Source organism: Zootoca vivipara, chromosome 13 (assembly GCF_963506605.1).
Source record: "Zootoca vivipara chromosome 13, rZooViv1.1, whole genome shotgun sequence".
Classification (NCBI taxonomy): Eukaryota; Metazoa; Chordata; class Lepidosauria; order Squamata; family Lacertidae; genus Zootoca; species Zootoca vivipara.
The window spans coordinates 5,586,571-5,601,386 of NC_083288.1; the positions used below are offsets into that span (position 1 = coordinate 5,586,571).

Sequence of the window (14,816 nt, forward strand, 5' to 3'; positions counted from 1 at the left end):
GATTAGGGTTAATAATGGTACCGAAGTAGTAGCAGATGGGGCAGACAATGGCTACAAACAACTTAGAAAAAGGGCTAAGGCCAAGAAAGTTTCAGGAACCATTTCATCCCTCACACAAACGCAACAGAACCTCCAGTGTTTTGCAACACTTGGGACCATGTGCAACCCTACAATACCCTGGTTAATTTCAAGATGGCGCTACATGTTACGGATGGCATAGTGATATCACTGAAAACAGTGTTTGCACACAGACTTTCCCCTTTGTCCCCAGAAATGCATCTCTCCTGGCGATGTAGAAATCCATTTACAGGCTGACAGGGTCGCTTCCTTTTCTTTTGCTTAATAAGTCACAGTCACAAAGGTGGAGCTGTAAATGTGCCAATATCTCTCTACAACCGGCAACATAAGATTGCACTGCACTTAGAACAGGCATCCCCAAACTTCGACCCTCCAGATGTTTTGGACTACAATTCCCATCATCCCTGACCACTGGTCCTGTTAGCTAGGGATCATGGGAATTGTAGGCCAAAACATCTGGAGGGCCGCAGTTTGGGGATGCCTGACTTAGAACTTGTCCGGTAGGATCCCCCTAACATAATAAGGCTAAAATAATAATAATAATAATAATAATAATAATAATAATAATAATAATAATAATAATACCTTTATTGTCATTGTACAACCTGTGTACAATGAAATTAAACGAGCCTCCCGCCCTCCCCCCCAAACACTCAATCTCTTATCAAACAACACACCACCTCACAAGTCAATTTCGCTATGTTATTTTCCGTTCAACAGCCTAACAGCCCATGGATAGAAGTTATTTTTTAGCCTGTTGGTATGGCTGATTCTACTTCTATATCTCCTGCCCGAGGGTAGAAGATTAAAGAGGTGCTGGCCGGGGTGTGAGTCACCCCTGAGAATTTTTCTCGCTCTCCTAAGGCAACGATCCCTTGCGATGTCATCTAGCGGACTCAAGGGACAGCCCACGATATCATGTGCTGTATTCACCACCCTCTGTAGAGACTTTCTGTCCATGGCTGTCAAGCCAACGTAACAAACTGTGATACAATTTGAGAGGACACTTTCTATTGTGGACCGGTAGAAGGAGTTCATCAGTCGTTGTTTAACTTTATTCTTTCGCAAGACCCTGAGGAAATGGAGTCTCTGTTGGGCCTTTCTGACCACCTGAGTTATGTTGATATAACATACATTTTATAAACACATTTATAAACACAAAGATTCTTTTTTGGGGTGGGGAATAGGGGTGGGGTAGGTTGCAGAGAAAGGAGACCAGCCTTGTAGTGCAACAGCTGGTACGAGCTGTTTCTGAATTCGCACTGTGAAGGGATCAGCCTTTACTCTCCTCGACTGCTTGTGTATATAATGGGAATGTACGGCTTGCTTATATGGCTAGTTGAGGAGTGCCTAGTTAGTTTGAAACTCTAGCATGTGCCCTGAGTCTAATATGACATCAAGCCATAGGCGTCTGCCACTGCTGATGTGTCCAACAGCACGTCTCTCTGAGGGTGGGAAATTTGAAAGCTCTAAGCCAGGCATCCCCAAACTGCGGCCCTCCAGATGTTTTGGCCTACAACTCCCATGATCGCTAGCTAACAGGACCAGTGGTTGGGGAAGATGGGAATTGTAGTCCAAAACATCTGGAGGGCTGAAGTCTGGGGATGCCTGCTCTAAGCTTCCCAAGGGGAGAAGCACAACTGACAGGGTATCTTACATGATAAAGAAGATCAAGGGTAAGATCAAGGGTATCTTACATGATAAAGAAGATTTGGGGTTTCAAGGTTTCAAGAAACAAAGGCTGACTTGTGAGCTTAGGTAAATTTAGGGACTGAATAGATATCGGCAAGTGGATATGTTTAACCGATTTTACTTTGCTTTTCCCCCCGAAGGAAATATCTGAGGTTTTTTTTTGTTATATTGGGCATCTCATTTCTTTCTAACATTTACATTTCCAACTGTTTCGAGGGCTTTTGGGGTTGTTTTTACTTCTTTAGTCAAGTGGTGCATACATTTTATGAAAGTGAAATACACTCTTTTTTTCATTCTAGTAATTGCAGTTCTTGTTTCATAATCCTTTTGTGGTCTCAGGTTATTCTAAACACTTCCATGCTTGGAGCTTTAACATCACGCTGCCTAAGGAGGTTTCTGGGAGATCCCAGGGAGCTTTGGGAGGCTGTTTGTTAAGCGGCAGCTTGGTAAACAGTCTCTCATCTGGTGGCGAGGGAGGGACCACTGTGGCCTGGTCTCCCTTCGAATTGACCCGTGGAACGAATTAATTTCGTCTAGCTAGGCACCACTGTAATCCAATCCAAGCCACTGCCTAGTGCAGGAAAGCCAAACCTAGACCAGCCTGGATCCATTGCTGAACTCTTCTAGGAATGTAACTCTATAAACCACTTTGGAACCAGATTTGGTCAAGGCAAGCATATGGACATTTTAACTTATTTCAATCAATTAATCTATTTTATGTTCATGCTGCTTTCTTACCAACCTCTCAATTTTGGCCTCTTCGGGTGGCGATGCAGCATGACGAGAACTGGGTGTTGTAGGTGTACTTAATCCAGAATGAGGTAATGTGGAAGAACAGGAGTTGTTGCTGTAGCCACTGTACCTGAAGTTGACAGAAGTACAGAGAAGAGTAAGCCATTGGGGACTTATCATCATGTGCGAACCAGGCAATGGTGTGTTGCATGAGAAAACTGAAACTCAATCCAAAGCGCGTGCACACACATCACACACACACTCAAACACAAGCAGCACCATTACTATAAAACCTACTTATGTATAGCCATTCCCCCTCTCCACACACACAAGTGGGTAAGATCATGCACAAGGATCTGCAGAACAGCACTAGCACCCATTTTCCTGTTCCACGTATATTATATCAATTCGGACCTTATGGGTAAGAAATCTTTTAAATAAATGGATACATTGATTGGGCTCTCTCAAGAACTCACAAAAGCCACAGACATGCATAAAATCTGCACATACTTTGTCACATGCAATTTAATGCCATCTTTTGAAGGTCAGGGTGAAAGGCCCCAAAATAAATCGGGGCGCACACATGTAACAAGATGTCTAACAGACAGAATGTCAGCAGGTGAAGCTTTCCACATAATATAGGGAAGGACAATTAAAGGCACAAAACCCCAGCGCTGACACAATGTCAACTGTGAGCCAAACCACACAAAGTTAGAGTAAAACAAACACCCACAAAACATTTGGGCAACTAGATACATTTATAAATTAAAAACTATTTAAATTGAAGATCTGGAACTATATACAGTCATAGCTCGATTTAAGTACGCCTCGGCTTGAGTACTTTCAGTTTAAGTACTCCGTGGACCCGTCTGGAACGGATTAATCCATTTTCCATTACTTTCAATGGGAAAGTTTGCTTCAGGTTAAGTACGCTTCAGGTTAACTACAGACTTCCAGAACCAATTACACTCATACTTCGGGTTAAGTACGCTTCAGGCTGAGTACTCCGCGGACCTGTCTGGAACGGATTAATCCACTTTCCATTACTTTCAATGGGAAAGTTCGCTTCAGGTTAAGTACGCTTCAGGTTAAGTACAGACTTCCAGAACCAATTACACTCATACTTCGGGTTAAGTACGCTTCAGGTTGAGTACTCTGCGGACCTGTCTGGAACGGATTAATCCACTTTCCATTATTTTCAATGGGAAAGTTCGCTTCAGGTTAAGTACACTTCAGGTTAAGTACAGACTTCCGGAACCAATTGTGTACTTAAACCAAGGTACCACTGTAGATGTAATGTAGCATTCACTGGGGAAAAGTGATGGAGAGACGCTAGTATTAAAAAGATACAAAATTAGGAAAACTAATATTCCCACCACCTTCCATGCTTTGATTGCTACATTCCTATCCCAGTAATTTAAAAAACCACAGCACAACACACTAAAACCAGTTTGCCAACACTGATAAAAGAAAAAACAACAAAAATACTCTGAGCACAATGGCAATGTCCCCACCACCACGACCGTAACTCCAAGGTTTAAACCAATCTTAATCCGGCCTGATTATTGCATGTTTACTTAGAACCATAAGTAAACCATAAGAACCATAAGTCTCACACATTCACTTCAAATTACTCCCAGGCAGGGATGGGGGTGAAATTCTTTGGGGGCGAAATTTGATTCATTTCACATGTAATGACAAATGTACCTAATTCACACTTTCGAAGCAATACTCAAACTGAAACACAGCCGTAATTTAAAATTTTGCAATGCAGTTTAATAAATAATAATAATAATAATAAAATAACACACACAAAAATGCATACACTGCAGCAAGGTGTGTATAAAAATGAATATACAGTAAAAAACAACACACAAACATTTGGTGTTGGGGGGAAATTGCTTTATAATAATGTGTGTATTGGGAAAAATTGCAAACAAAAATGTGTATCTGAATGATGATGAATCTTCACGAGGACTTAAAAACAAATATCCTAAACTGATGTGTAAATGTGGAGAACTGAACTTAAGGGCATAAAAAGAAAAACAAAAAACTGAGAGAAATCAGAATTGTCAGATTCACTGAAACCTACTCCCATGCTGGTGTGCATTGAGGAACTATACCAGGGGTCAGCAAACTTTTTCAGCAGGGGGCTGGTCCACTGTCCCTCAGACCTTGTGGGGGGCCGGACCATATTTTGAAAAAAATAAAATAAAAAATGAACGAATTCCTATGCCCCACAAATAACCCAGAGATGCAATTTAAATAAAAGGACACATTCTACTCATGTAAAAACACACTGATTCCCAGACCGTCCACGGGCCGGATTTAGAAGGCAATTGGGCTGGATCCAGCCCCTGGGCCTTAGTTTGCCTACCCATGAAATATACTAACACCACAATATCATGCATGCATTCTGCCAAAGTGGAATAAAAATACTATCTATCAGATTACATGTTTTAAAGGTATACCTCAAATCACAACCAAATGATCTCTAAGCAACTTACATGCTAACAATCTTATACATGCTTAAAAGGTAAAGGTAAAGGTAAAGGGACCCCTGACCATTAGGTCCAGTCGTGACCGACTCTGCGGTTGCGCGCTCATCTCGCATTATTGGCCGAGGGAGCCGGCGTATAGCTTCCAGGTCATGTGGCCAGCATGACAAAGCCGCTTCTGGCAAACCAGAGCAGCACATGGAAATGCCGTTTACCTTCCCGCTGTAGCGGTTCCTATTTATCTACTTGCATTTTTGACGTGCTTTCGAACTGCTAGGTTGGCAGGAGCTGGGACCAAGCAATGGGAGCTCACCCCGTCACACCCCGTGGGTCCTTTAACATCCACCCACACAAATGGTATAATGGTATTTTTTTTTGGGGGGGAAATAACTTTAAGGGTTTATCTGATTTCAGTTGAACTCACCACACAGAAGATGCATCCTGCTTGATAGGAAGGGCAGAGGGTGATGAGGGGGAAATAGTAGAACTTTGAACTACAGATATCCCAGTGATTGGAAAATAAGACTGATTTTAGGAAAGAAAAATGTGCACTTAAGGGCAGGAGAAAACGCAGGTCTTGTGATCTCGGGGATTCCCTGTTGCCTGGTGTCCAGAGAACTCACTTGTCACCTCTAGGCTAAAACAGGCCGGGTCATCTCATAGAAATCACTTAGAGGTTTGCTGGCACATTTTGTGTTGCATCTTCTATTCCATGAGGCCTAGCAACTTGCCTCTTTTAAAAAGAAAAGAAAAGAAAGACTGTACAACGCCCCTTCTGGCTATGGGCCAGCTACATCAGTACCTTGCTATTGGTGTCCATGAATTCAATGCTTAAGATATTGGGGGGAATAAAGCATGGCATTAACTATGTGGTCTTGCCTGATATTATTTTTTATTGGACCAGCAAGGTCCTTTCAGGACTACAGTGGTACCTCTGGTTACGAACTTAATTTTTTCCAGAGGTCCGTTCTTAAGCTGGAACATTTCTTATCCCGAGGTGCGCTTTCGCTAATGGGGCCTCCCACTGCGCGCGTGCCTCTGGCGCATGATTTCCGTTTGCATCCTGGGGCAAAGTTCGCAATCGGGAGCAGCTACTTCCGGGTTAGCGGAGTTTGTAACCTGAAGCGTTTATAACCAGAGGTACCACTGTATATGACAGTGTTCTGGTATAAGGAATCAAAATGCTGAAGCTCAGGAAAGGAAAGGAAAGGAAAGGAAAGGAAAGGAAAGGAAAGGAAAGGAAAGGAAAGGAAAGGAAAGGAAAGGAAAGGAAAGGAAAGGAAAGGAAAGGAAGACATTAAATTCAGTAGCATCCCATAACAAGGAAAGAATACCCGTATGAAGAAGAATCACCCACCTAAGAGAAGACAAAGAGTGGAAATTAAAAGGATCGAAGGAGTCAGAAAATTTGTTCACAGGCAGGTTTTCAGAAGGACTGCAGGAGAAAGGAGAAACAATTACTACAGATGTGTTTGACAAGGAAAAAAAGAACACACACTAAACAGCTATGAAATATGTATGGAAGAAGTGCAGTTTGCTCACTTAGTCGTACCTTGGTTAACATTGCTATGGCATACAGAAAAAAGGAGAACAGAATTCTAATACATGGTTCAGATATCAAGCGTATGGTCCGCAGGAGGTTACACAGGAATGACGACAAAATAAGGAATAAACCATGAACAATTGCACCGAGAGGCTCTCTAGACTAGATTTTTCCACTATTTTGGGAGAAATGGTACAAAAAGAATCTCAGCATGTGAGGAACTGCTTATCTAGACAGAGCCAAAGAGCTCTTGGTATGGGAAGCCTGAGAAAGGAAAGCTTGGGTGAACCTACAAATATAAATATAACATGACCTCATATCAACTGATCTCAAATCCTTCCTTTTGTCCCATCGCTCCAGATGTACTGTAGATTATATTGTGTGTCTATGGGAGAGAACTGAACTTTTATTTTAGTTTTTGGATAGTGCCAAAATTTTGAGGTTCATAGTCGTTATTATTATTAGCAATAATGAATAATTACAGATGTTCACCCAGTGAGTATACTAAAATGTGTATTATTATTTTTAAAAAAGTGTGTGTGTGTATCACAATACCGAAGCATGAAGATGGGGCCTACATGTGTTGAGCTGAATGTGTGTAGGGTCCAATGCAAACATATGAACTTTGAACAGGGGTAGGTATGCTAAGGGGGCACACTTGGCTGGTTTGTTTCCAATCCCCCACTGTGCACAGGATCTGAAATGTCTACTTGGGACAAAGTTTGGAGGTAAAATGGGCAAAATAATGACAGGAGAAGTCCAAGTAAGAAACCACCCAAAATGATGTACTGTCATGATAACCATTCATATAGAATACTGATGTCCAACAGGTCGACCACGATCGACAGGGTGAGTGATCTCAGTCGGTCACGCGACCCTTACCAATTGCAGGATTAAAAGCAATGTATAATGAATGTTTCCTCCCCCCACCCCCCTTGCTCTGTCCCAACATTGCGTCTAAAGGGCGTTCTTTTATAGTTTGCTTCCGACGTTAGTTGGCTTTATTGTTTTATGCACCTGTTAGTGTCGTAGTTAATTCTTGGCTCCCCCCGCCAAAAAAGCTGGACAACTTTTGCCCCCCCCCAAGCTCAACAACTCTGCCATGCCCCTAAAAATAGCTCAGCAACCCCCCCGAAAAGCTCAACAACTTCTGCCTTTCTCCCCTTCCCACACATCCTCTTCCTCCCTCCAATGACAATGACAATGGGTAGATCACTGCCAGTTTTTTTTAATACTGGGAGTAGATAGCAGTCTCTTGGGAGTTGGACGTGCCTGATATAGAATATTTCTTGCACATAACATTCCAATTATCTCACAGACTATTTTATGAAACTCTTGAGAAGTGCTACCTGTGTTCCCTAACCCCTTCTGTTTCCTTCTCTTTAACAGCTGCTGGAGGTGCTTCAAGATCGTAGGAGAACAGATGGAAGGGACTGTGTGGGACGTAAGGTAATTTATCGACAGTTGGGGATGCCTTTGTCGTGACAGATGATGAATTCTGGGAAGAGTTGATGGATACAGATGAGGGTGATGAATGGAGAGAACAAGGGCGTGAAGCGAATGGATCAGGCACAGGGAATGATGAGCTCCTGGGTGAATTCTCTGCCCTAAAGCCCACGGGGAGCCTCTCGTCCTGAGAAAATACACCTGGGGCGGCTGAAGTCTCAGAACTCTGTGAACTATGTCCAACCTCCTGTCCTTCTGGAAGCCTTCTGGGAAAGGAAAGGAAGGGAGGAAAGGCAGAACAGGAGAGGAGAGAAAATGGCATTAATGGAAGCATTTCCATAGATAGGTTAATGGTGAAACCAAAAAAAGGAGAAGTTTAGATGCCTTGTATGCTTCTAAACTTCCCCGAGAGGGTAAGGAAGGTGGAGAGGCCTCTTGGGATCTCTTCCCAAGGTGTCTTCAGATTTCTCTGAAAAGCAGCAGAGGAACAGCTCACAATTGCCAAATGGCGCCCTGCAATACCGCTACAAGGAATTTCTAGGGCATCTCAGCCTCTTCTCTGCAGAATGAAGACCAGATTAAGAGAGAGAATTTCAGAATGAGGGAATTTGCTATATGCCTCTCAGAACAGGTATCCAAAAGCTCCAGATGTTTCATGGGGGCGTGCTGAAATGACGCCTCTAATATCATGCTGTAACAATTTTACCTGTTCAGAAGATAATTTACTATAATAGGATCGAAGACTAAGGAATATTAAAAGATAACTTTTTGCTCAGCCAATCAGGAAACAATGTTTGGTTGATTTTAAGGCGTCTGTTTTAAATGTTACCAAATAGCAGAGTGAAATATTTGACAAATTTATTTGACATATTTATGAGTGTGGGAGGTGTCATATGCCAGTAGCAAACTCTTGGACAATTAAAGGGAAATGTTAGGTGGTGGGGAACCACACAATAAAGCATTCCATGTGAATTTTATAATATAAATAGTTTATGCTATATTAAAAGATGGAATTAATGTTGTGTTAGATGAAACAAAGTAATGCTCAAAGAAAACATAAAGAAAGAAAGATGAATGTACCAAATAAAAGATTTAAAGGGGTGCATATCATTGATAACAGACCCTGTATTATCTCCAGTTTCAATTAAAATACTTTATATCCCTAAACAATTTAATATAAATTATCCATATATTGAATTAATCATCATTTGCTTTGTGTTCTAGTATGAAAGTAAACCACAAAATGGTTTTCGGCCCAGCCACCCACCCCCCGAAGGGAAGAAGGGGAGAGAAGGGGGGGGAATAAAGATCAATATCTGGAGCAACCAACAGGAACAAGGGAGTGAGGCTCAACACCAGGAACACTGGATGGGTGGGGAGGGAGCAAAGGTCAACAATCAAGAACGAGAGTATGGGTGAAGATCTACATTGGGAACAAGGTAGGGAACCAAATCAACCTTACTTGATGGTTGAACTGGGAATCAAATGTTTTTGAGGAGGGAAAGGGGCCCACTCTGATTCACACACGTTTAAAAGTCTAGCTACTCTGCAAGCAGGTAAATGGAGCACGAGGCTTTGGCCTATAACCGAAAAGGATAACCGATGGGGGAAATTAAACGGATTGACCTTTGCAGGTCTGGGAGATCTTTGACTGGGTATCCAAACCAGCGCCGTCTCTGGCCAGCAATATTAACGGTGAGCTTCGACTTTCAGCTGAGCTATGCTTGAGCAAGAGTCTTCTTGAGTCTCCTCCAGTTCTGACTTGCTCTTTGATCTTTACTAGCTAGCCCTAGCTGAGTAGGGTCATTTGCAGCTACTGGCTCGCATCTAGCAAATAATGAAATGTCTACGCAGAAGAAAGCCACATTGAGGTCAGTGAGCCTTACTCCCAGTATGTGGGGATATAGTGTTTTATCTAGGAGGCCAGGACTCCTCTGGATGACAAGATCTTTTTGCACCAGGTCAGTGAGGACCACTTGCTTTTTAAAATTCTCCCATATATACAGAACTCCCTGTGTGCCTTTTGGACTGTACCTTTAGGTTTCCCCCTCTGTGTCAAATAACAGGGGTCGAATAAGTGTTGTTTACTTGTTAGAAGCGGACACGGAGCAATGGATTCAAACTTCAAGAAAGAAGATTCCACCTAAACATTAGGAAGAACTTCCTGACAGTAAGAGCTGTTCGGCAGTGGAATTTGCTGCCAAGGAGTGTGTTGGAGTCTCCTTCTTTGGAGGTCTTTAAGCAGAGGCTTGACAGGCATATGTCAAGAATGCTTTGATGGTGTTTCCTGCTTGGCAGGGGGTTGGACTGGATGGCCCTTGTGGTCTCTTCCAACTCTATGATTCTATGATTCTATAATACATGGAAGATGGATCTCCCTTGGGAGGTTCTGGGCTCTCCTTCCTTGGGAGGTTTCTAAGCAGAGGTTGGACGGCCATCTGCCATGGATGCTTTAGCTGAGTTTCCTACATTGCAGGGGGGACGAACTAGAAATATGGCCCTTGGGGTCCCTTCCAGCTCCAGGATTCTATGTTTTTTCTGCTTCAACAATATTTCATCATGTTCCTTTCATTTTATGTAATTGTATTTTGTATACATTATAAAAAGATAAATAAAACATGTTCTATTTACAAAGGAAACATTTAAATAGCTACCTTCCTACTGGTAGGAGGGGGGGCGGTATGGGCGTAGCCAGGATTTTTGTTAGGGGGACAGTCTTTTGTTGGGGGTGGCAGAACCTCAGATTTGTATTGAATCATACTTATTGAGGGGGGCAGCTACGCCCATGGGGGGCACAGGAAGGATGCTAAACTAAATATTTAAGAAGAGATAATATTATGCTTCTGGGTTCAATCATACATTTAAGAAGGACAGAGCAAAAATTCTGAAGGGCTGTTATCAGCTATTAAAGTTAGTGAGATGTTTAGTTCAGGCACTCTTCAAGGTGTTAGGAAGGGCACCACCCTAGTACCTGGTTTTGACCTGCCTAGAGGACTCTTCCTCCCCCTCCTCCTCTGAATTAGGTTCTGTGACTGGTTGCTCCTCTTCCTCCTCCTCCTCCTCCTCCTCTCTAGGACCAAAGCAATGGAAAGAGGCATGCAGATGGACAGAAACACATAATATAGAAGAGAAAAATGAGATGAGCAGACACCTTCAGTAGAACCAAATAAAACCAGGAGTGAGAGAAGGAAAGGAAAAGGATAGAAAGAATTAAAGCACCAATACATTGACTTACTGTACTGAAATATTTGTTCCTATATTGCTGGATGCACTCCTGATTCCACTGAAGTAAACATGGGCTACATCTGCCTCTGTGTTGCGCTCTCTCTCTCTCTCTACAGTGGTACCTCGACTTACGAATAACTCTACTTATGAATGTTTCTACTTACGAACGGAGCTCCGTCCGCCATCTTGGATGCGGTTTAGATAGGATATTTTCAACTTACGAATTTTCAGATAGGGTTGCTTCGACTTATGAATTTTTTCTCCCAATGCATTCCTATGGGGTTTGACTTACAATTTTTTTCAACTTACGAATGTGCGTTCGGAACGCATTAAATTCGTAAGCAGAGGTACCACTGTATATAATATTTATGGGAGCTGATTATTAGGCACTTTCTGTTTTACTTAGTTCCCTATTTTTCAATATTTTAAGATCAGATCTGTTTCTCCTTTGCGCTGCACTTGGAAAAAACCGTCTCCTTCAACTCCTTGCAGGTGAACAAACATAAAGTGGAAAATGTTCCATCAAAAAGGAAGGTTTTATAAGTCGTAAGTAGGTATCATTTTTATTTCCTTCCAAGTTCGCCTGCTTCTGCCGTCAATTTATTACTGAAATCCCACTTGCCCAGTCTAAATGCTGCAGCCCATGGTTTTATTGCCTAGGCTTGGAAAAGCAGGCAATTTGACCCCATGCTGATCAAAAAGCTTTGAACACAATCTTTCCCCCTCCCTTGGGCACGAAGCCTGTGTACATGTGTGTCTGCACGCATGGAGGAAATCCCTCACAGCCTCTCTGTGAATTCTCAGCTACTTACTGGGAGCATGGAGTGGAGCGGCAGGCTTGGGGATAGAAGCATGTGAGGTGCTAGAGGACCTCTTGTCCAGCCACCTTGAAAATATTTGATTGAGAGGCAAGAAATAGATAAATGGGCAGCATTACGAAGGTAGTGGACTCAGTGAACTCAGCGGCAGCAGGAGAGAAGAGAGGAGAAGGCTCAACAGAAGCTTAGCCAAGAGTACCAGGCCACTGGAGCCTCAGATCCTAATAATCTCTGAGATTAAGGAGGAATAACTTGGAAGACTTGCAGGAATAGCTGGTTAATGGCAGAGTCATTTGCTTCGTAGCTGAGCTGGGATTTGAATGGAAGTCTGACTGGCCCAAGTCCAATATCATAGCAATTAGTCATCACACTGCTCTGGAGATCATCTTTGCATACTTCCTAATAATGTAGTATTTAAGGCAGGCTTCCTCAACCTCGGACCTCCGGATGTTTTGAGACTACAATTCCCATCATCCCCGACCACTGGTCCTGCTAGCTAGGGATCATGTGTCACGGTCTGGTTGGCGGGAGGTAGCAGTCCTGACTCAGGACGTCAGGACCAGAGGCAAGATGGCAGAGTGGAAGCAGGAACAGGAGTCCAGGTGGCGTAGGGCTGCGGTCAAGCAGCAGAAAGCCGCAGGGTCGAAGAACCGAAGGTCGGGAAGCAGGGTGTCACAAAGGCGAAGGTCTGAAGGTTGAGGAGCAAGGAGTCACGAAGGCGAAGGTCAAGGAGCAAGGCGTCGGCAAGGCGAAGGTCCAAGGGTCGAGGAGCAAGGTGAAGAATCAAGGAACAGGAAGCCAGATGCAACAAGGCAGGGATAGCGTTGCTGTGTCAAAGAGCTGAAGGGAAATGCTGAGCTTTTATCCCTCCCAGCTCTTGCCACCAGGTGCAGTGAGGAATCAAGTGGCCTCACCTGAGTGGTCACTCCTTGCCTCTCCAGCACAAGCTGAGGTCTTCACCTGAGTGGTCACTCCTTGCTTCTCCAGCACAAGCTGAGGCAGGCCCCAGTCCTGCAAAGCACTACAGGCCCCAGAGCCTGACTCCTGCCCATACTCCTGACATCATGGGAGTTGTAGGTCAAAGACATCTGGAGGGCTGGGGTTGAGGAAGCCTGATTTAAGGAGTTCTCGTTCACAGTCAGATTCACATACACTAGACTTAGATCCAACCACAGTGAGAGCTGATCTGAATGCTACATTATTGCTTTTTGTACGTTATTAAGTGAGCAAAGAGGCTCACAAGTGGTTCCTGTATTGGCTGTCATTAAGAGACAATATCCGAATTAGCCTTCAGAAAGGCCAAGTCTCTGTATAGCTTCCATCTCACTGAAATGAACAATCAAAGCTAATAGCAGCTGCAGGACCCCATATACCTCCGGGAATAGGGCAGTATATAAATTCAATAATTAATAAAAACAACAAATAATTTTCGCTGGGACTGTAGTGGGGGAGGAAAAGGTTAAAGCCCCCTCTCACTGTCCACAACAAAAACCACCCCCTCTGCATCTGCTAATAATTGTGAACAACAAAAGCAGCAAGTTTAGTGTCACATCCAGTTTGGCCTGTAATGATATTACACCAGACAGATATTATCACATTCATTTTAAACAGAAGCATCTTTACTCCTCCGATCATACTCGGAAACCTGGAAAAAAGACTCTGTTGTCACTACAGGTCCTCTGCAAAGAAAAGAAAAAATAGATGAATACACTGTGTGGATTCAAAAACTCATGCTTGGCAGCTCGGGAGATACGCAAGACTTTGCACAGTTCCTCACACCCTCATTGGCAAAGGTCATGTATCCACAGCATGAAGAATCACTGCTGAGAGGTTTGAGAGAACAAACGCCATGGCACATTTGCATCAGCACAAGCGGATCCCTTCATCTGCCCCAGCTGCAACAAAACATGTCTCTCCCATGTCGGTCTCCACAGCCACAGCAGGCACTGTAAGTCTCAAACAGGATGACTTCACCCACAAAAGCACATTTCTCCAATGTCTCCTGATAGAGACAGATGCCAGCAGCAGCAACAACATTGGGAAAGACAGAGATAGTTTGATACCCATAGAAGCAACAATCTTGATACGGCCACAATGCATAAATGAAGAGATAATGAAGAAAACTATCCAGTGTGTGCCGGAGAGTAGCTGCTTCCCTTAAAACCTAAGCAGGTGTCGAGAGACAAAACTCCTAAAATGAATTTACAGCTTTGTTAATAATATGAAAGCTGTTTCTATGTAACACTATTTTCCATCTGCCAAGGAAGGGGACAGACTTGGAAAACAGCTGCAAAGCTGGGTGAGGGGGGCAGGGGGGACCTTTTCTTCCCAGGTGCAATCAGACACCTGAAAAGCATGCAGGGGAGCCTCCTTTGAATGCACACTGCAGGCTCCCACATCCCATCATTGCGGGGCAAGAATGAAACAGAAAGGTACAAGATGGGCGGGGTATAAATAATAAATTATTATTATTATACAAAGCAGGGAGAAACAAGGAGCATTTCCTGCACTCACTTCTCACTGAGGCTTTCGACGCCCTGCCCATGGCTACCCCCAAGGCTTGCTTGAGGAGAGGGGCTCGGAGGGGCAGATAATGTCTTCTTCTCGCTCTGGACAGAATGCCTCCGGCTCCTCCTCCGTTCCAGCCCCCTTCGTTCATTGCAGCCAAAGCTGGATCTTCTCCGATCTCTGCAGCCACTGGGAGGGGGCTCCCCATTGTTATCGCCATCCTCATGCCTCAGGGTCATCTGAAAGAATTAAGAATTGAAAGGAACGCCGTGGGCA

The 14,816-nt window shown here is 43.6% G+C and overlaps 1 protein-coding gene across 13 annotated transcripts in view; it reads right to left on the bottom strand.

Annotated features, from left to right (window-relative positions):
- Window positions 1-14,816, bottom strand: part of FHOD3 (formin homology 2 domain containing 3) — a 310,284-nt gene that overhangs the window by 75,158 nt on the left and 220,310 nt on the right. For 5 of the 13 annotated variants that reach the window (XM_060282209.1, XM_060282212.1, XM_060282208.1 and 2 more), the window contains exons 10-14: window positions 14,547-14,779; window positions 10,961-11,059; window positions 7,893-8,255; window positions 6,358-6,435; window positions 2,513-2,632 (exon numbers count right to left, since the gene is read on the bottom strand). In XM_060282209.1, coding sequence (XP_060138192.1) covers window positions 2,513-2,632; window positions 6,358-6,435; window positions 7,893-8,255; window positions 10,961-11,059; window positions 14,547-14,779 — 893 coding nt within the window. The remainder of the gene's footprint in view (window positions 1-2,512; window positions 2,633-6,357; window positions 6,436-7,892; window positions 8,256-10,960; window positions 11,060-14,546; window positions 14,780-14,816) is intronic. The other 8 variants (XM_060282216.1, XM_060282215.1, XM_060282218.1 and 5 more) reach the window with 5 other exon arrangements.